The sequence below is a fragment of the Microcaecilia unicolor genome, chromosome 10, assembly GCF_901765095.1.
Source record: "Microcaecilia unicolor chromosome 10, aMicUni1.1, whole genome shotgun sequence".
NCBI classification, from domain to species: Eukaryota; Metazoa; Chordata; class Amphibia; order Gymnophiona; family Siphonopidae; genus Microcaecilia; species Microcaecilia unicolor.
In genome coordinates, this window is record NC_044040.1 from 116,881,429 (window position 1) to 116,904,615 (window position 23,187).

The window sequence follows — 23,187 nt, forward strand, 5'->3', positions numbered from 1 at the left end:
ATTTTAAATTTTTTAAATTTTATTTATTTTTTTGGCCTTTGGGGCCTCTGAGTCGTTCTTGTGCCCAGGACCATTTTCGGGTATGGAACTACTCGAGTTCAGGGCCATTTTTCCTTCTATGTCAACGAGGGTGCTGAGTGGCTTTAGTGTATTCAATGCAATAGGATAATTTCAGGCACAGACCTCCATAACTAGTATGTTCAGTGCTTGGGTCTAGCGCACCAGGACATAGAGTGTGGCCTCTGTCTGCGCATGCAAGGCACTTAAAGTCTGCAGAGTCCTGTGAAAAGCTTTTTGGATCTGCATCGAGCATGGCAGGTGATTCAGAATTAGACACGGAATCTGCATTGACATCATCATCGACATCAGGTGCGCCTCTAAGTTTTCCTCATTGGTGCCATGTGTATCGAGGGACCTGCAGTGTAAAAACTTAAGAAACATCGCCATCGTTCTCCCTCCAGGCACTCTGCCTAAACCTCCCCTGCATTGACATCCTCGATGCACAGGAAGCATCCATTCCATACTCCTTCTCTACAACTTATTTCTCAGTGAGAGACTCTAAAGTCCTTGATCTCCTATGCCTGCACACGGTTTTCTCAGCTGATACCAACACCTTATCTATAGGAGGAAATCTGGGCTATGCTCAAACAGGAGCTCTCAGGGCTACTGCATACACAGTCCATTCAGGCTTATAGGGTGGTTGCACCAGCCTCAACCCAACTCATAGATGCATCGAAGAGACAGTCATGGGACAGGTCCTGCACACCGGCTCAGCTTCGACCGTCGGCGCACCACAAACCCAACTGGTGTATGAGTCGACATTGGCAGAGGAACTTTCTTGAGCCTCAGAGACTCACCTGCCTCGACGTTCTTCCACTTAGAGCCAACACACACTCTTCTACGTGCTACCCACGTAGTACCTCCTCCATCTTTCAGATTCTGGCCTCAAAACTAACTCGGTCAGAGTACACTTGAGTGTATTAGCGCATTTCACTTCAGAGTTGATAATAAACCAGGTTCTGTTCATCCCTTGATACGAGATTCATGAAAGGGTTATTTCATACCAAACCTCCTATCAAACCACCCCCCTGTGGTTTGGGTTCTCAATGTCCTCCTCACAGTTCTCATGCTTATTTTGAAGCTCTTCATTCCTGTTTTTTGGTTCTTCATATATAAGGTAGTGTTCTTAATAACTCGTACTTCTGCCAGAAGCGAATTTCAAGTCATAGTGGCAGACCCACCTTACTCCAGGTTCGACAATGACAGGTAATTCTTTGAACCCACCCAAAATTCCTTTCTACAGTGGCATCAGAGTTCCATCTCAATCAGTCTATTGTACTTCCTGTCTTCTTCCCTAAGCCACACTGTCATCCTGGAGAAGCAGCCATGCATACTTTAGACTGCAAGCACACTCTCGCTTATTATCTGGAGCGTACAAAACTTCATAGGAAGTCATCCCAGCTTTTTGTATCCTTCTGCCTTAAAGATTAGGGATTCCCATCACCAAACATACTGTCTCCTATTGGATTTCTGAATGTATCTCCTACATGTATACTCAGGCTGGGCTCACCCTTCATGGCAGTATCACTACTTACAATGTAAGAGCCATGGTGGCTTCAGTAGCCCATTTCCACTCTGTCTTCATTGAGGAAATTTACAAGGGGACAACATGGTCTTCTATCCACACTTTCACTGCGTACTGCTGTCTGGATCAGCATTCTAGGTGGGATAGCCAGTTTGGAAAAGCAGTCCTGTAGAATCTTTTTACTATTTAAAATTCAGCTCCACCATCTGGCCCTCTTTTTCAGCCAGGCTCACATTCTACATAGTTGCCAGGTTCATTGTTACATTGTGAGCCTGGAAGCTAATAAGTCCCATATGTGAGAATGTCACACTTGCTTGTCCTCAGAGAAAGCTGTTACTTATCTGTAGCAGATGTTCCCCAAGGACAGCAGGTATACATTCTCACATCCTTCCTATCTCCCTTTAGAGTTGTTTTCTTAGCTGTAGTAATGTACTGCACACGTATCGGGCAAGAAGGCACCTGCGTATGAGCGGTGGGGGCACTGCCACAAAGTTTTAAAGTGACAGTGCACCATGACAGTGTCTGCACTGGGCTCCATGGATGACATCACCCATATGTGAAAACATCGGGTAAGTAACTTAGCTTTATTCTTCTAACTCAGGAGTCGCTAACCTGTGGTACTGAGATATCACAGGTAACCAAGTCCCATGGTAAACTAAGGTTTTACAACACTTACAGGCTTATTTTCGAAAGAGAAGGGCGCCCATCTTTCGACACAAATCGGGAGATGGGCATCCTTTTCTCAGAGTCGCCCAAATCGGCATAATCGAAAGCTGATTTTGGGCGTCCCCAACTTCTTCCCGTTGCGGGGACGACCAAAGTTCCCGGGGGCATGTTGGAGGTGTAGCGAAGGCGGGACTGGGGCATGCCTAACAGATGGGCGTCCTCAAGCGATAATGGAAAAAAGAAGGGCGTCCCTGACGAACACTTGGCCGACTTTACTTGGTCCTTTTTTTTTTACGACCAAGCCACAAAAATGTGCCCTAAATGACCAGATGACCACCGGATGGAGTCGGGGATGACCTCCCCTGACTCCCCCAGTGGTCACTAACCACCTCACATGCCGAAAAAAACAACTTAAAAAACTTTCATCTGTTTTTTTTAGAGTATGGGTGAAGGATGTCCTTTGCTATGCCTCTGTCCCTGTGATGGCAGTTGAGGACGTCCAAGATGTGGATGTTTCTGTGAGAAGGATGCCCATGCCTTTGCTATGCCTCTGACACCCCTTTATTTATTTATTTGGATTTTGGATCAAAAGTAGCAGCAGTAGAATTTGAACAGGCCACCTCTGGATTGCAAGACCAGTGCTCTAACCACTAGGCCACTCCTCCACTCCTCTCCCTTGAAATTTGGCTGTCCCTGTGGGGGGGGGGGGGCAGTTGAGGACATCCAAAATGTTTGAAAGAAGGATGTCCACGTCTTCGTTATGCCTCCGCTGACACACACATACCTCCCCCCAGGGACCTGCATACTGCCCCCCCACAGGGATGGCCAAATTTCAAGGGAGTGGAGTGGAGGAGTGGCCTAGTGGTTAGAGCACTGGTCTTGCAATCCAGAGGTGGCCAGTTCAAATCCCACTGCTACTACTTGTGATCCAAAATCCAAATAAAGGGGGTATCAGAGGCACAGCAAAGGCATGGACATCCTTCTCACAGAAACATCCACATTTTGGACATGACGGCACAGCAAAGGACGTCCTTCACCCATACTCTAAAAAATAAAAAAGACGTCCCTGATGAGCACTTGGACGTTTTCACCTGGACTTGTGCTTTTCTAAGATTGTAGACAGCAATTTAAGGTTGTAGACGGCTATTATACACGCAGATTGTCTGCATGTATGAAGCTGTCCTTTGCATGCGCAGAGCAGCCACGCATAATACTTGGCTGCTCTGCACTGGCTTCCCCTCCTTAGGAAGGAAACCGTGTGCAAATGAGCTAACAGCGAGCAGCTCATTTGCATGCAATTTCCTTCATGCATGCCCGTTCCTTTCTGAATCGCTAAAGGATCGGTAAGGGAAGGGCTTTTTCCGTTCAGTTAGTGGGACCAGTGCACTACGAATGCTGGCTCCTCCCACGACCAAATGGCTTGCATTTGGTCATTTCTGAAATGGGCGTCCTCGCTTTCCATTATCACCGAAAATCAGAAATGACCAAGTCCTGGGGACGACCATCTCTAAGGTCGACCTAAATTTGCTGATTTGGGCGTCCCCGACTGTATTATCGAAATGAAAGATGGACACCCATCTTGCTTCGATAATACGGGTTTCCCCGCCCCTTCGCAGAGCCGTCCTGCAAGGACGGCCACAGGAAAACTTGGGCATCCTTTTCGATTCACTGTGGATAGCCTAAAATCCCAACTCGCTTGCAGCCTACCACTGGACAAAATCAATCAAGATGGCCAGTTTAACCAGATACGCTACAAAAAATATTACTGTAACATATTCAGTTATATTCTTGAATATGGTTATCAATAGAAATCAAACAAAATAAAACATGGAAAAGAAAATAAGATGATACCTTTTTTATTGGACATAACTTAATACATTTCTTGATTAGCTTTCGAAGGTTGCCCTTCTTCGTCAGATCGGAAATAAGCAAATGTGCTAGCTGACAGTGTATATAAGTGAAAACATTCAAGCATTACTATGACAGTCTGACAGGGTGGGAGGATGGGGGTGGGTAGGAGGTATGCATGGGGACATCAAAGCATATCATTGATATTCTAACAGGATGGGTGTGGATAGGTGAGGGGTGGGGTGATCAACAGAGACATACAGCTTTATGGTTTATAATGGGCTAGGAACCCCAGATCCTTGTTAAGTCCTTTCTGTTGGGTGTTAAAATATTCAATCATTCTGACTTCAAAGGTCTTACGTTCTTGTATGGTTTTAAAGTTACCTTTCAGGATTCTCACTGTGAAGTCACTGGTACAGTGTCCTGGTCCCGTAAAATGCTGACCAACAGGCGTGGGAGCCCTACTGGCACCAGTATTGTTCATGTGATGTCTATGTAAATTGAATCTTGTCTTAAGCATCTGGCCTGTTTCTCCAATATAGCATCCTTCGGTACATTTTTTACACTGAATGATATATACCACATTGGAAGATGAGCAAGTCAGCTAGCACATTTGCTTATTTCCGATCTGACAAAGAAGGGCAACCTTCGAAAGCTAATCAAGAAATGTATTAAGTTATGTCCAATAAAAAAGGTATCATCTTATTTTCTTTTCCATGTTTTATTTTGTTTGATTTCTATTGATAACCTTAAGAGTGGACTAACACGGCTACCACACTCCTATTCTTGAATATGAAAATTTAGGTCAGTTATATACTACAAGTCTGGCAAGATGGGGAGCTGCAGACCATCTGCTTACAAATTCCTTTGAGATGTTGAGTGGAAAAAAATCCAGCAAAGTCTGCTAACAATTTGCACCAAATTGAATTTACATTCAGGTGGAGGAAAGACTTCAGTAAAAACAGAGCTACAATTAAAACATAGCTACTGTATAACACATCACGAGTCAGAAAACCTCCCCCTCCCTGCTTTTTATTTTTAGACCGATTTTTGTCCTTTTTATTTATATAACTGTCCTTAAGCTCCAAATGTAAACAAACAACATAGCATTGGTGAAAACATTTATGGTCAGCACGGCATAAGCTCTGTGGAGCCCCTTTGTTTCACTGCATAACACTTCTGCAGGAGCTGCTGGATTCCTGGCATCACAAACGCTATTCTTCTGGATGCTTCAATATAATATTCTAAAAGTACAAAATACATTCCCAATTAGTGTGCTAATATAAAAAATGACTCGGATTTGCCTATTGGAGGATCATGGGCTCACCCTTCCGACCACTATGACTTCAAATTCCAAAGCTATGCATTGCTGAAAATGGTGCTCCTTTTTCTTAGAGATGGCAATTAACTGACAGCCAATCAAAGATGCCAGTATTAAATTTACTATGCATTCCTCTGAAAGAAGTATTAGCTTTTTGGATGTCAATGTTGAACAGACTTCTGAGGGGGAATTTATCACATCTGTTTTCACTAAACCAACGGAAAGGAAGCCTACCCTTTTCTCAATTATTTACTAAAGCTTAGGACATTAGTGCACACTAAATGCTGCACATCCTATTTTATACCTATGGGCAATGTGGCACTTGGCACATGCTAATGTCCTTTAGCGTATACTAATCTTTAGTAAAAGGGCCCTTTAGTGATTTGAATGCTAAAGCGTAATTTAGTACAAACACTGTTTTTGAAACTTACTGGGGTAAACTTTGTAAAATAGCTTGCTTTAGTGATCTGGCCCTTTAGCATACACTGGTATGTGAGTTTCTGAGATTGTCTAGTTGCTGGAGATGTTCTTTACATCTGTCTTCTGTATTTCTGTATTAACATATTGTATAATTCCTAATGCAGCTGTAGCCAGGCTTTTCGTTGCTAGCTGTGTACCGGGTGTCACAACTGAACCAAATCTCTGCAGCCTCTGTAAAGGGTCAGGAACTTCCAGATGTTCACGCTCTGATAATGAACCCTACTACAACTATAACGGGGCCTTTCTGTGAGTAGCTATGTCATATTTTAATGTGATTAGAATGACAATCTCAGTAGAGCAGGTCAGAATGCAAGAAACTAGCATGGATTTTATAATAGGTTGTTATATGTGAAGTCCAAGAATGCACCTATTTCTAGCCAATTTCTCAAAATATAGGTGCTTGAAATGAGCACCTATTGTTTGTGTTTGTATAAATTACTAGGGTTAAATCAGCAGAAATTGGGACAATTGAAGCTGAAGACGTTTACGCCTGCTTGGAAGTAGGAATAAATGTTTGTATGTAATATACATGCAAGTATTTTATAAACTACACACATAAAGGTTACTTAAAAGTATGTACTTTCTTGGCACTACATGCATTTTTATGCATATAACCCATGGGATAATTTTATAAAATGCCTTTTATGTGTGTAAAAGGCTTTTACACATGAAAAATCCTTTGCAAAATTACCCACGACATTAATATTCACTGGTGTGTGGCTATAGTTTAACAGTAAACAAATAGGACCAAATTCTATAAATACCACTGAAAAAAATGCAAAACGCTATTCTATAAATGGACTGAAAGTTAGGCACCGTTTATAGAATATGCTTAGCGCTGGGATTGGCGCCTAATTTTAGGTGCAAGGATGTACACCATGTAAGCCCCGGTGTAAATCCTTGCATGTACATTTTATGTGACTCCCCCTTATTCTATAACAGCACGTATAGTTTCTAGGAATGCCCCTGATTCACCCATGTCCCTCCCATGTCTGTGCCCCCTTTTTGGTTCCATGAGTAAAATTTACATGCGGATCCTCACGACTAAAATTGTGCACATAAATTACAATTAATGCCAATTAGTGCCAGTAATTTATTATTAGTACCCAATTATCAGTGCGATTGACTTGTTATTCAATTATGGTTCAACATTTTTATTGATGACAATGCAACAGAAAACATTTTTCATAGTCTGAAAATACATGAGCGTGAATGTGAAAATATCTATTCTTTAAGAAGTCAGAGTGCTACAGTCCGTCATCATCATTATAACCTGTTATCCCCTCCCCCCAACTCTCCTTTTTTCAATTAAATTGCGCACACATATTGAGAATGTGCCCAAATTTTCATGCACAATTTTAAGCACCAGTTTTAGAATTTGAGGGATAGAGGATAAATGGAGAGTGGAGGAGTGGCCTAGTGGTTAGGGTGGTGGACTTTGGTCCTGAGGAACTGAGTTCAATTCCCACTTCAGGCACAGGCAGCTCCTTGTGACTCTGGGCAAGTCACTTAACCCTCCATTGCCCCCTGTAAGCCGCATTGAGCCTGCCATGAGTGGGAAAGCACGGGGTACAAATGTAACAAAAAATAAATATTCACCTTGCTGCCATCAAAATGATCAAACAGAAGAGAGTGGAGAAAAAACAAATGAAGCGATGTGCAATACAAAGAGCCTTTATTAAACGTAACCCATACAATTGGGTTTTGAACTTCCCACCTTTTGATGGTGCCATCAAAATTATTCCAGGGATATTCAGTGCCAGGCCATGTCCGGATACTGGAATTAAACATCTGGGCATGTGTGGATGGCCAGTACTTAACCAGATAAGTGCCAGTATTTAGCCCTTAACTAGTTAAGTTAAACTGGCCAAAGGTAGGACTGCTATTTATGCAGTGCTTTAGTCTGGTTAACTTATCCAATTAAAGGCTGAATTTTGGCACACATCCAGTTAAGGGCCAACTCTATCCCTGGACTGCTCCACAATATCCAGTTTTGGCTTTAGCAGTTAGAGAGAATATTTGGCAAAATTCTCCAGGTAAGTGCTGCTGAATATTCCCTTGGCACCTACTCAATGGCAGTTAGCCAGACAAGGGGCTCTCTTACCCAGTTTGCTGGCTTTGAATATCGACACTATAACTTATATGTTTAAAATTATATATATATAGCCAGTATCATACCACACCTATCAGAGAGACTAGGCATACACACTTAAGAGGATATAGCTCACTCCAGCACTTGAGCATATAGTGGGTAATTCTATAAGGCATACACCAATATTCAGGCACCAAGAACGTGCATAAGGAAATAGAATAGCAGCACATACATGCATAAATGCCAGTATTCCTACTACACACTATTTTATAAAATGGCACCTAAATATGATGGTGCATAGTTTGAAGGTGGCTGTACACACAGGCAGGGCACACATTTACATGCATAGATTATAAAATAGTTTGATCTACTTGCATTTTGTAGCTGTCTAGGTGTGAGCATTTATACCAACTTTATGGCTGCTTTAAGTGATCATGCCTACATTCTATATGCATTTTTTACATATTACTGGTATTGTATAAGAAAGTGTATGCACATACATTTCTTTATAGAATAGCCAGAAGTAAGTGCATTGCCCTCACAGTGTCTGGAATCAAGGTTCTGGAAATGGGACTAGAAATTACTGAGAGGTTTTTGCTAAGCCAATAATCCATAATCCTTCTCACACTCATGATAGACCACTGATGTATTCCAAATCATAAACAATTCATTGATAAAAAATCTCTATAGATAATTGAAAACACTCCTTGAAAACACTCAAAATCCTCTTGTTATTTTCCAGTTTCTCAGGACTTCACACTTAAACTTCCCAGTTTCTTAAGACGTCACACTTAAGCTTCGCCACTTTTTCTCTGAAGTTCCTTTCCTTTGGACCCCAGGAAAACAGCAGAAACACTGCTTCACTCCTCTGAAACACTCACATTCAAATACCTTGGTGTACTGTTATACCAGTCCGGATCCTTTCCTACACATCTAGGGATGAGCACCTTACAAAGAAGCTTCTGTTTCTCTTAACTCCTTGACAAAGACTCCTTTTCTGTCCTTGAAAGACCTGAGTTCCTCTTGAGTGCTCTTCTTGTAGGACACAGACTGGGCACAGCTCCATAAACTGCTTTCCCTGGTTCTCCATCTCTTTGGTTGGATGACCACATAGATGGAAGAGCACCCAAGTTTCTGACTTTCCTTTTTATATATCCTTCCCTGTCTGAGTGAGCTAGATATGCCACCCCTCTCACAAGGTCACTCCTGCCTTATTCTACAGAACCCTCTTAGACCTAGAAAGTTACTTATAAGTATAGATACATTAAGACAAAGAAATTACTCTAGTAGAGTTCTAAGGATCTGTACCCATATGTGCCAATACTGAAAATCCATGTATAACCTTGCATTATCAATTCTGTTTAAAGGTGTAGAGGTCACTTTAGAAGCCTTGCATGGCAATTATACATGTAAATAGCAGCACTTACACATGTAGATGGCATATAGATGTAAATACTAAGTTTACAAGTCATTATTTACACATATAGGGGGAGTCTCTCTATGTGGCGCCTACAAATTCGGCGCTGAAATCAGAGCCCACTAAGCATATTCTATAATCAGCATCTAGATTTCAGTGCAGTATATAGAACATGTTTCGTTGATATATCAGCGCCTAAATCTATGGGCATCTATTTTCACCAATGAAAATCTGGCGTAAATCTCTGCGCATAGACTTAGGCACACTGGGCCATGTTCTATAACTACATGCATAAATTTCAGAATGCCCATGAAATGCCAATTTCCCCACCCATATCCATGCCTCTTTTTACCTGTGCGTAATAGAATTTTGGCACGCTACATTACAGAATACGCTTAGCGAGTTGTGCGTGTAAATTCTAATCAGTGCCAATTAATGCTCATTATTGTTTGTTAAGTGCTGTTATCAGCACTCATTAGCTTATTAAACTTGTTAAGCTACTCATATTGTTATAGAATCCACACTGATTATGGCGCGAATCTCTAGGCACGCTTTATAGAATCATCTAATATAATAATTCGCACCTCCAACATTCTGAAGCTGACTCCGTGGCAGTGAAGCCGTGTAGTGTTTGTAATCGCCCCGCCCTCGAGGGAACTCTGTATAGACCCCGCGCCTCCGTCCCTCTCTCTCTCTCTGTGCCCTCCAAGCACGACCTGTCCTCCGGCAGCCCCTCACCTTCCTAAGTGCTGGCTGTATTTTAAAAATTCTTACCTTGGGGTGCGGCGTCCACAGTGAAGGCGAGGGGCGCTTCACACTGCCTTCGCATGTGTCTCAGCTCTGCCTCTGGTCCCGCCCTTCCGGAAACAGGAAATGAGGGCGGGCGTGGAAGTCGGAGGGAGGGCGTGGACCATGGAGTGAGGGAGGAAAGGGACGTCCTGCAAGTCGAAGGGGAGAGGAGGGGAGGGGGGTCGTCCTGGAACTCGAAGGGGAGGGGGGTTTGTCCTGGAACTCAAAGGGGAGGGAGGGAGGTGCGGGGGTGTGGAACGAGAATGGGGGGCATGGAGCTCGGAGGGGAGGGAGGGGATCCTTGAACTCGAAAGGGAGGGGTGAGGGGGTCCTGGAACTCAAAGGGGAGGGGGAGGGGGTCCTAGAACTCAGAGGGCACACAGAGAGAGAGGTAGGGAGGAGGCCTGGAACACAGAGGGGAGAGAGATGGAGGGAGGGGGGCCCTGGATATGGGTGGATGGAGGAGAGGCCAGGGGAAAATGCAGAGTTGATGCACATGTAGGGGGGGAGGGCAAGGGACTGAGGAGAATTGCTGCACCACGATGGATGGAGGGGGCAGGGGAGAGATGCTGCACATGGATGGATGAAGGGGGCAGGGCACAGAGGACGTTTGCTGCATATGGATGAATGCAGGAGAGAGAGCATAATTGGTGCACACGGGACACACACTACACTCTCTCACTCACACAGACAGACACACATTCTGTCTCTCTCAATCACACACTCTTTCTTTCTCACACATACTCACTCTCTGACACATACTCATTCACTCTCTCACACATACTCACTCACTCTCTCTCACACATACTCTCCCCAGTTCCCTTAAAAACATAATTCCCATTAGAGGACAACCTTGCTAGCGCCCGTTTCATTTTTTTCAGAAATGGGCTTTTTTTTTTACTAGTAAGTACATAAGTATTGCCATACTGGGAAAGACCAAAGGTCCATCAAGCCCAGCATTCTGTTTCCAAGAGTGGCCAATCCAGGTCAGAAATATCTGGCAAGATCCCCCCAAAAGTACAAAACATTTTTTCTCCGAGGACAAGCAGGCTGTTTGTTCTCACTACTGGGTGATGTCCACAGCAGCCCCAGGAACGGCAATCTTCCTTAGAAACAAAACGTTTGCTAGAGCCTTCGAGTGTGCGGGTGTGCGCACCGGTGCACGCATGCGCGGCCATCTTCCTGCCCGTCGCACAAGAGTCCCGTCTAGTCTTACTTTTTCCGCAGTGGAGAGTGGCTGTTTATTGGTCTCTCTCCTCACCCCAGTAAGAGCCTTCATGTCTTTTTCACAGTTTTCCTCCCTTCTTACTTTTATTTTTCAGTACCCTGTTTGTAAAACTAAAAAAAAGTTCCTGAACTCTTAGTTTTGGCCCTTTTAAAGTTTTCTTTCATTTTTGTCGCACCCTCTTAGGCCGCGCCTACGCGTTCTCATTTTTGTGCCCTTCTTTTTTGGCGCATTCGAGAATTTTGACTTCGCCGCCGCTACATTTCCGTCCATGTCATCGAGGACTCCCAGCGGCTTCAAGAAGTGTATTCGGTGCAACCGGGCGATCTCAGGCACCGACCCCCACACGTGGTGTCTCCAGTGCCTTGGGCCCGACCATCGCCCAGACACATGTAAGTTGTGTCTTAGACTTAAAAAGCGGACACAGGTGTCGAGGAAAGCTCTACGGGATCGTCTTTTTGGAGCTTCACCCGGTTCTTCGGCGTTGACGTCGGTACCGAGGTCGGCAGCATTGATGTCGGCACCGGAGATGGCATCGACCTCAGGAGTGCAGGTAATGGCTGTCTGGAGACCACCACACGCTGGGAGCAGTGAGCCGTCGAGTGGGTCTCCACCGAGTCCACCTGCCTCGAAGACTCCTGCTGTGCAGGCCCACTGGACCAACCACTCTTGGACCCGACCCTGAGGAGGTGTGTGGATTCCACGTCCTCCTCCTCGGTACCAAGGAGCACTGATGACCTGCTTCAAGTGAAGGCTAAGAAGCATCGTCATCTATCTCCTTCCAGACACGGTACCGGGAGCTCCGGGGCATCGAAGCGCCGACGCCGGGAGGAGCACTCACCCTCCATTCAAGAGGTGTCGGTGCGTCGATCTTCGGGCAGCTCGGTACCACCTCCTCAACCTGCACAGATTCTGATGCCGACTCCTGCACCAACCCTGCAGCCTTTCTCGACAGCGACTCTGGACGAGCGCATCCGAGCCATTCTTCCCGGTCTTCTGGAAGGGCTGCTGCATCAGTCTGCTCCAGTGCCGGGGGTGCTTGCGCCCCCGGTACCGTCAATGGAAGTGGCAGCTGGCTCTTCGCCTGTGGTGAGGTCCCCGACGCTGGTACCGCCTACGGCATCAGCGTCGGCTGCCACCCAGGTCGACTCCCCATCGACGTCGCTGGAGGGAGCTTCATCGCCGCTGGCATGGGAGTCGACTTCTCGACATCGCCATCGAGGACATGGTTCCTCGGCGTTGAGACGGGCCCAGTTTCGGACTGTAGTTAAGGAACTGTTGTCCGATACCGATGAGGATGCCTCGTGGCATGAAGAGCAAGATCCCAGGTATTTCTCTTCTGAGAAGTCTTGTGGTCTTCCCTCTAATCCTACTCCTTCACCAGAAAGAAAGCTTTTTCCCCGGAGAGTCTTTCTTTCTCTTCATTTGTCCGGGAAATGTCTGTGGCTATTCCCTTCCCTGTGGTCTTTGAGGATGAGCCCAGGACTGAGATGCTCTAGGTCCTTGACTATCCTTCGCCACCTAAGGAGTCATCCACAGTTCCTTTGCATAATGTGCTCAAGGAGACTCTTATGCGGAACTGGATGAAACCACTTAGTAATACTAACCACTAAGTAATTCCTAAGAAAGCTGAGTCCCAATATTGGATTCATGGAGAACCTGAGTTGATGAAGTCGCAGTTACCTCACAACTCTATGGTTGTGGATTCCGCTCTCAAGAGAGCCGGGAGTTCTAGAGATTTCGCCTCAGTGCCCCCGGGACGGGAATCTAGAACTCTAGACTCTTTTGGGAGGAAGGCCTACCAGTCCTCTATGCTCATGGCCAAAATTCAGTCTTGCAGGGATACTATTTGGTAATTCTTTTAATGCACTGGTTTGTTTTCACTAATAAAGATATTGTAATTTATATAGAACAGGAGTACTGTTTGTTGTTAATGTTTTAGGTACCTCCTATTATATATATATCCCCTATTAGGATTAAGACAAAATTCAGTCTTACCAGCTCTACATGAGCATTCACTTGAGGAACACGGTGAAGCAACTGCGGACTTGGTTGACAAGCTTGCTCCGTGGCAGGCCAGGCCTTTTCAGGAGGTGGTCAGGCAGCAAAAGGCGTGTCGTAAATTCCTGTCCAGGGGTGCTTACGATTCTTTTGATGTTGTATCCAGATTTGCTGCCCAAGGTATAGTGATGCGCAGACTCTCATGGCTGCGTGCCTCTGGCCTGGACAATAAGGTCCAGCAGCAGATTGCGGATGCCCCTTGACGGGGGATAATAATTTTGGCGAGAAAGTCGAACAACTTGTCGATCAGATCTCTCAGCGGGAAACCGCTATGGACAATCTGTCCCGCCGGGCACCTTCTGCTACTACCTCATCAGGTAGACGATTTTTCCGGGGAAGGAGGAATGTGTCTTGTCTGGAAAGGAGGTGAGCCCTTAGGTCCCACAAGGCCCCGAAGGACCTCAGAGGACAGCTGTGCAACCCCAAGTCTTCACCCGCGGCGACCGCCGTTCACTGGGGGTTGAGCCCCCAGCTGCAGGCGGCCAACGGGACTTCCGGAACCGCGGGGTTGACGAACTGACCCAGTATCGGAACCGGGAGCGGGGAGGGCTGGTGGAAATCAGAGTAGTCCAAAAACAGGCAACAGGTCAGGGCAGGCAGCTCACAGCGTCGTCCAAAAACAGACAACAGGTCAGGGCAGGCGGCTAGCAGAGTAGTCCAAAAACAGTCCAAAGATCAAACCAGGAGAGCAAGGGAATGTTCCGAAAACTAGAACACACAAAGACTGGCCTTGGGAAACAGAACCTGAAGCAACGTCCTGTCTCAGCCCCGCTCCTTAAATACTGTCAGCATTCAACCGGCCAGCCCCAGCCAACATGGCCGGCCAATCAGAACCCGGCTACTGAAGAAATCCCTCTGGTTGGTTCTGTCCGGCTTCCCAGGCGGGGCTACAGCACCGGCATCCCAATCTGGTTCCTCTGAGGCGGAGCTCCGGGTTCCCGCGCCCGAATGTGGAGAAGGCGCCGGCCATTGCGTCTCGGCGCCATCCTCCCCGCTGGTGCAAGCACGGATCCCATAGCCGGCGACCGAGAGCCCGGAAGCCGCGATCGCCGGCCCACGGGCTCGGCCCGGACAGGGTGGCCATCGCCGCGGCGAGCCCCGGCTCTCGGCCACGGCCTCAAGAAGGCCGGCCATCGCCACACTGGACACCGGCTCGGCCCTGATTGCGCCCGGAACAGGCGCCCATCCGGGAAACCGTCGGGTAAGCCCTCTCTGGCTGCGGGTCCTTCCTCCCGGCCCTTGCTCCCCGCAGAGGAGCAGCCGGAGGGAGCGACGGATGTGACAGAATGATCCCTATGCTTATAACAAGCGTAGGTACAATCCTCCTTCTCGACAGCCTTCTCAGGCTCATCCCCAGCGCGCTCGTTCATGTCAACAGCATGCGCCAAGGAGGGCCTCTGCAGCTCCCCAGCAAAAGCAAGGGACGGGCTTTTGACTGGCTCCAGTTGAGCATAGCTGCTATAAGAGTGTCCGAGCCAGACGGCTTGCCAGTTGGAGGGAGGTTAAAATTTTTTCACCAAAGGTGGCCTCTCATAACCTCTGACCGGTGGGTCCTTCAAACAGTCCGGTAGGGTATTCCCTCAAATTGACTTCCAGACCTCCAAATTGCCCACCGGGAGCTCAATCATAAGTACATAAGTAATGCCACACTGGGAAAAGACCAAGGGTCCAACGAGCCCAACATCCTGTCCACGACAGCGGCCAATCCAGGCCAATCCTTCAGCTTCCAGCACAGGCAGGTACTTGCAGAGGAGCTCTCCGCCCTTCTCAGCGCCAATGCAGTCGAGCCCGTTCCACCAGGGCAAGAAAGGCTGGGACGGGAATCTAGAACTCTAGACTCTTTTGGGAGGAAGGCCTACCAGTCCTCTATGCTCATGGTCAAAATTCAGTCTTACCAGCTCTACACGAGCATCCACTTGCGGAACTCGGTGAGGCAACTGTCCAGTTTGGTTGAAGCACTTCCTCTGGAGCTCACCGAACTTTTTCACCAGGTGGTCAGGCAGCAGAAGGCGTGTTGCAAATTCCTGGCCAGGGGAACTTACGACACTTTTGATGTGGCATCCCGAGTAGCTGCTCAGGGTATAGTGATGCGCAGACTCTCATGGCTGCGTGTCTCTGACCTGGATTATAAGACCCAGCAGCGAATGGCGGATGTTCCTTGCCGGGGGGGATAATCTTTTTGGAGAAAATGTAGAGGACATGGTCGATCAGATCAAGAAGCACCATGATGCTATGGATTCTCTCTCCCACCGGGCGTCTTCTGCTACCATCTTCTCATCCAGGAGGTTCTTTGGGGGGAAGAGGAGTGCTCCCTATTCCTACAATAGGCGTAGGTACACTCCTGCTTCTTGGCAGCCTGTCCAGGCTCAGTCCCAGCACGCCCGTTCCCGTCAACGGCATGCGCCTAAGGCCGGTAGGGCTCCCCAGCAAAAGCAAGGGACAGGCTTTTGACTGACTCCAGTGCAGCATAGCCTCAGAAAAAGTGTCCATGCTGGACGGCTTGCTGGTCGGGGGGAGGTTGATGTTTTTTCACCAAAGGTGGCCTCTTATAACCTCCGACAGGTGGGTTCTTCAAATAGTCCAATTAGGATATGCTCTCAATCTGGAATCCAGGCCTCCAAATTGCCCACCGGCAGCTCACTCCTTCAGCTCCCAGCACAAGCAGGTACTTGCAGAGGAACTCTCCGCCCTTCGAAAGGCCAGTGCGGTCGATCCCGTTTCACCAGGGGAAGAAGGGCTGGGATTCTATTCCAGGTACTTCCTTGTCCAAAAGAAAACAGGCGGGATGCGTCCCAAGGGCCCTAAGGGCCCTGAAAAAATTCCTAGTCCAAGAAAAGTTCAGGATGGTTTCCCTGGGCACCCTTCTTCCATGATTCAGGAAAACGATTGGCTATGCTCTCTGGACTTAAAGGATGCCTATACTCACATCTCGATTCGCCCAGCTCAGAGGAAGTATCTTCGATTTCGGTTGGGAACCCAGCACTTTCAGTACTGTGTTCTGCCCTTTGGCCTTGCACCTGCGCCCAGGGTCTTCACAAAGTGCCTGGTAGTTATCGCAGCATCGCTAAGCAAACTGGGAGTGCATGTGTTCCCTTATCTCGACGATTGGCTGGTGAAGAGCACCTCGGAGGCAGGGGCTCTACAGTCCATGCGGATGACTATTCGACTGCTAGAGCTACTGGGGTTTGTAATCAATTATCCCGTCCCACCTTGTCCCGGTTCAGAAATTGGAATTCATTGGAGCTCTGTTGGACACACGGACGTCTCGAGCTTATCTCCCCCAGGCAAGGGCAGACAATCTCCTGGCCCTAGTGTCCTTGGCTCGAGTGTCTCAACAGATCACAGCTCGGCAGATGTTGAGACTCTTAGGGCACATGGCTTCCACAGTTCATGTGACTCCCATGGCACGCCTACATATGAGATCAGCTCAATGGACCCTAGCTTCCCAGTGGTGGCAGGCCACAGGGGATCTAGAGAATGTAATCTATCTCTCCACCGATTTTTGCAGTTCCCTTCAGTGGTGGACCATTCGATCCAATCTAACCTTGGGACGTCCATTTCAAATTCCTCAGCCACAGAAAGTGCTGACGACGGATGTATCCCTCCTGGGGTGGGGAGCCCAAGTAGATGGGCTTCACACTCAAGGAGCTTGGTCCCTCCAGGAATCAGGTCTTCAGATCAATCTCCTGGAGTTGCGAGCGATCTGGAACACTCTAAAGGCTTTCAGAAATTGGCTGTCCAATCAAATTATTCAAATTCAGACAGACAATCAGGTTGCCATGTACTACGTCAACAAGCAGGGGGTCACCGGATCTCACCCCTGTGTCAGGAAGCCATCCAGATTTGGCTATGGACTTGCGCTCACTGCATGCTTCTCCAAGCTACGTATCTGGCAGGCGTAAACAACAGTCTGGCCGACAGGTTGAGCAGGATAATGCAACCTCACGAGTGGTCGCTCAACTCGGGCGTCGTGCGCAAGATCTTCCAAGCGTGGGGCACCCCCTCAGTGGATCTTTTTACCACTCAGACCAATCACAAGCTCCCTCAATTCTGTTCCAGGCTTCAGGCCCACGACAAACTAGCGTCAGATGCCTTTCTTCTGCATTGGGGGACAGGCCTTCTGTATGCGTATCCTCCCATACCTCTAGTAGGGAAGACTTTGCTGAAACTCAAGCAAGACCATGGAACCATGATTCTGATTGCACCCTTTTGGCCCCATCAGATCTGGTTCCCTCTTCTTCTGGAGTTGTCCTCTGAAGAACCATGGAGATTGGAGTGTTTTCCGACCCTCATCACTCAGAACAAGGGGTCGCTTCTACATCCCAACCTCCAGTCTCTGGCTTTCACAGCCTGAATGATGAGAGCTTAGAGGTTGCCTCCTTAGGTCTTTCAGAGGGTGTTTCCCGAGTCTTGCTTACTTCCAGGAAAGTTTCCACGAAAAAGTGTTATTCTTTCAAATGGAGAAGGTTTGCCGTCTGGTGTGACAGCAAGGCCCTAGATCCTTTTTCTTGTCCGACACGGACCCTGCTTGAATACCTTCTACACTTATCAGAGTCTGGTCTCAAGACCAACTCCGTAAGGGTTCACCTTACTGCAATCAGTGCTTACCATCAACATGTAGAAGGTCAGCCTATTTCTGGACAGCCTTTAGTTGTTCGCTTCGTGAGAGGTTTTGGTTTTGTCAAAGCCCTCAGTCAAACCTCCACCTGTGTCATGGGATCTCAACATCATTCTCACCCAGCTGATGAAAGCTCCTTTTGAGCCACTGAATTCCTGCCATCTGAAGTACTTGACCTGAAAAGCCATTTTCTTGGTGGCTGTTACTTCAGCTCGTAGAGTCAGCGAGCTCCAAACACTGGTATTGCATGCACCTTATATCAAGTTTCATCATAATAGAATAATCCTCCACACGCACCCTAAGTTCTTGCTGAAGGTGGTGTCGGAGTTCCATCTGAACCAGTCAATTGTCTTGCCAACATTTTTTCCCCATCCACATACCCGCCCTGGTGAGGACAAGTTGCACACCTTGGACTGTAAAAGAGCATTGGCCTTTTACATGGAGCGGACAAAGCCCTTTAGACAATCCGCCCAATTGTTTGTTTCTTTTGATCCCAACAGGAGGGGAGTCGCCATCGGAAAACGCACCATCTCTAATTGGCTAGCAGATTGCATATCGTTCACTTATGCCCAAGCTGGGCTGACTCTGGAGGGCCATGTTACGGCTCACAATGTTACAGCCATGGCTGCGTCAGTGGCTCACTTAAAGTCAGCCTCCATTGAAGAGATTTGCAAGGCTGCAACGTGGTCATCAGTCCACACATTCACATCTCACTACTGCCTTCAGCAGGATACCCAATACGACAGTCAGTTTGGGCAGTTGGTGCTGCAGAATCTGTTCGGGGTTTAGAATCCAACTCCACCCTCCTAGGCCCATTTATGTTCTGTTCCAGGCTGCACTCTCACTTAGTTGTGTTTCTTTTAGGTCAATCCATGTTATGTCCTCGCCGTTGTGGGGACCAATTGACCAATGTTCATTGTTTTGAGTGAGCCTGGGGGCTAGGGATACACCATTGGTGAGAATTATCAGCTTGCTTGTCCTCAGAGAAAGTGAAGATACATACCTGTAGCAGGTATTCTCCGAGGACAGCAGGCTGATTATTCTCACATACCCGCCATTCTCCCCTTGGAGTTGTTCTTGTTTTCTGGTTTGCTTTTTTATTAAACTGAGGGACTCACGCTTGTGTCATGGGCGGTAAGCCGTTTGCGCATGCACAGTGTGCTCGGCCCGCGCGGCGGAGTGTTCCAGAGACTTCTCATTTGTTCTAAAGTTGTTCCAGTCTCCTGGGCTGTCGCGGACGACGACCTATTGGTGAGAATAATCAGCCTGCTGTCCTCGGAGAATACCTGCTACAGGTATGTATCTTCATTTTATCTGCCATCATTTACTATGTTACTATGAGCAGAGGAGAGAATAGTATTATAGGAAGAGACAGCCTCATTGACAGCTTTGGATAACATTGTGGTTGAGAAGCAGTTTGAAACACAGGAGGACAGAGTAGAAGAGCCAATAGCCTGAAGATTCCTAAATGTATTGGTGGAGATTGGACGGGACTGGGGAGGGGAAGGTGTTTAGATGTGAAAGTTATCAGATGATGGTCAGAGAGGGGAAGAGCTAAGGTGCAGAAACTGGAGAGTGAGTAGTTGAAGAAGATAAGATCAAGACAGTGGCCATTCTGGTGAGTAGGGGTAGTGGAGCACAGTTGAAGATTGAAAGAGGATGGTAAAGTGAGAAACTGAGAAACATAAGAGTCAGAGGGATCATTAACATGAATATTAAAATTCCCAGGAATGAAGGAAGGAGATAAAGGTTCAAGAAAGAAGGAAAGCTGAGAGTAAAGTCAGTGAGAAAGGAAGAAAGGGACTTATCAGGGGGTCAATAAATGACTGCTACTCGGAGAGGCAGAGAAGTGAATAGATGGAGTGGACTTTGAAGAAAGAAAATCAGTGAGACTGAGGTGGAAGAAGAGGTTGAAATCTACAAGAGGGTGAGACTAGTAGCCCAACACCACCTCTGCGACCAACCGGGCGAGGAGTATGGGAATACAGGTAACCTTCATGACATACTGTATGGCTGCGGCTGAAGCAGAGTCTTCAGGACAAAGCCAAGTCTCAGTTAGGGCAAGCAGATGGAGAGTGCAAGAGAGAAAGAGATCATGGATGAAGGAAAGTTTGTTGCAGACAGAGCGGGCATTCCACAGAATACATGAGGAAGGCAGAGAAGAAGGGGAGAGGAGAGGAAGAGAAATTAGATTGGAGATATCACGGTGTGACCTGCACGAACTGATATGGAGGACCAGGATTGGGATTGATATCCCCAGCAGAAAGCAGGAGAAGGAGCAAGAGAGTATGGAGAAGAGTAGGAGAGGAATGACAACAGCGACAATGGTGAAATGCACTCAGACAGAATGGAGATGGTTGAATGGAAGGAAGGAAGATGTTGAAGGTTGAGAGTTGAGAAGAAGGGAGAAGACAAAAGGGATGGTGAGATGATGAAAGCAGAAGGTGGGCAATGTGTTCCTGCGGTGCACAGTGGTTTCAGATGGAGAAAGAGATTGGGAAGAGACAGTACCAAGAAGAGAAACTGTACAGGAGCCACAAGAAATAGCAGAGAGAAAATACAAAGTGTATAGAGAAAATGTTTCATGCTCCGTAAGTTGCGCGGCACCTGGAAGGCAGCTGGTGGGAGCGCTGGGAACCTGGAGCGAATGTCCAGAGTGGATTAGGGTGGACCTAGGACTTACCCCAGATAAAGCTGTGAGGATATGCAGGTCCTGCAAGTCCTCCACAGCACCTGGAAGGCAGCTAGTGGGAGCGCTGTGCACCTGGAGCAAAGGCCCTAAGTGGATCAGGGTGGACCTGGGAGTCTCTCTGGAGAAGGCTGTGAGGATAAACAGATGGACTGCAAGTCCTCCACAGCACCTGGAAAGCAGCTTGTGGGAGCTCTGGGCACCTGGAGCAAAGGCCCAGAGTAGATCGGGGTGGACCTGGAAGTCACTCCGGAGAAGGCTGTGAGGATATGCAGATTGGCTGCAAGTCCTCCACAGCACCTGGAAGATAGCTGGTAGGAGTTGTGGGCACCTGGAGTGAAGGCCCTGAATGGATTGGGGTGGACTTCAGGATATCTCGGATTATTATCTGTTTAGGAAGACTTTGAAAACTTTTTTATGCAAGAAATATTTTGATATATGATACTTGTCTGTTTACTGAATATCCGCTGTAACCAGCTATGATTCCTTGAGGGCAATTAGCGGGATAGAAAAGCCAGAATAGAATACAATAGAATAAGTGTCCTACATAACATAAGAAATCAATTCTGCAATTACTATTGGCTATGGAACCCCATTGTGACAAAAAATCCTAACCACCCTCACCATATACCAGAAAAGAAATCCAATCCAACACTCTACTCATCCTTCACTATCAAGACACAAGGTGTGGGTAGGCGGGTTAATGTCCTCCACATGCCCAAGCTCCCAAACAATGTGCCTCCCACCAAAACTGCTCTCATTCCTGAACTCCAATCATCTTCTTCCCTTCCAGTCTCCAACCTTCCTCGCCATCTATTCACACCACACCTCATCCTCTTATCCTCAAATTAACCTATACAATCCTCGAACCTTCCTGTACACCTTGTCCCCCTCCCTTCTCCCTTAACCCATAAATACTGAGGTGACCTGGCTCAGCCATGTTACGGTGCCCCTGGTTTAAACCCGGGTGGCATTCTCCTAACATCTGCACTTAGAACATAAGAACATACGAGTAGCCATACTGGGTCAGACCAATGGTCCATTTAGCCCAGTATCCTGTTTTCCAAACAGTGGCCAAGCCAGGTCACAAGTACCTAGCAGAAATCCAATTAGCAGCAACATTCCATGCTACCAATCCCAGGGCAAGCAGTTGCTTCCCATGTCTGTCTCAATAGCAGACTATGAACTTTTCCTCCAGGAATTTGTCCGTACCTTTTTTAAATCCAGATACGCTAACCACTGTTACCACATCCTACGGCAAAGAGTTCCAGAGCTTAACTATTCATTGAGTGAAAAAATATTTCCTCCTATTTGTTTTAAAAGTATTTCCATGTAACTTCCTCGAATGTCCCCTAGTCTTTGTACTTTTGGAACGAGTAAAAAATCAATTTACTTCTATTCGTTCTATACCACTCAGAATTTTGTAGACCTCAATCATGTCACCCCTCATCCGTCTCTTTTCGAAGCTGAAGAGCCCTAGCCTCTTTAGCCTTTCTCATACAAGAGGAGTTCCATCCCCTTTATCATTTTGTTCACTCTTCTTTGAACCTTTTCTAATCCTGCTATATCTTTTTTGAGATACGGCGACCAGAACTGAATGCAATACTCAAGGTGCAGTTGCACCATGGAGCGATTGAAAGGCATTATAGTATTTTCGGTCTTGTTCACCATCACTTTCCTAATAATTCCTAGCATCCTGTTTGCTTTTTTGGCCACCACCGCACACTGAGCAGAAGATTTCAACATATTATCTACAACGACACCTAGATCTTTTACTTGAGTGCTGACCCCCAAGATGAACCCTAGCATCAGGTAACTATGATTCGAATTATTCTTTCCAATGTGCATCACCTTGCATTTGTCCACATTAAATTTCATCTGCCATTTGGATGCCCAGTCTTCCAATTTCCTTAAGGTCTTCCTGCAATATTTCACATTCCGCATGTGTTTTAACAACCTTGAATAGTTTTGCATCATCTGCAAATTTAATCACTTCACTCATTCCGATTTCCATATAATTTATTAATATTGTTAAATAGCACTTGTCCCAATACAGATCCTTGTAGCACTCCACCTTCCTCCATTGAGAGAAATGACCATTTAACCCTACACTCTGTTTTCTGTCCAATAACCAATTCCTAATTCACACCAGAGCCTTGCCTCCTATCCCATGACTCTTTAATTTTCTCAGGAGTCTCTCATGAGGAACTTTATCAAAAGCTTTCTGAAAATCTAGATACACTACATCAACCGGCTCACTTTTATCCACATGTTTATTCATGCCTTCAAAGAAATGAAGCAAATTGGTGAGACAAGACTTCCCTTGGCTGAATTCATGCTGACTCTGTCTCATTAAATCATGTTTATCTACATGTTCTGTAATTTTATTCTTTATA

The 23,187-nt window shown here is 46.8% G+C and overlaps 1 protein-coding gene across 4 annotated transcripts in view; it reads left to right on the top strand.

Annotated features, from left to right (window-relative positions):
• TF (transferrin) overlaps positions 1-23,187 on the top strand; it is a 642,048-nt gene that overhangs the window by 170,708 nt on the left and 448,153 nt on the right. For all 4 annotated transcript variants that reach the window (XM_030215724.1, XM_030215726.1, XM_030215725.1 and 1 more), the window contains exon 5: positions 6,005-6,146. In XM_030215724.1, coding sequence (XP_030071584.1) covers positions 6,005-6,146 — 142 coding nt within the window. The remainder of the gene's footprint in view (positions 1-6,004; positions 6,147-23,187) is intronic.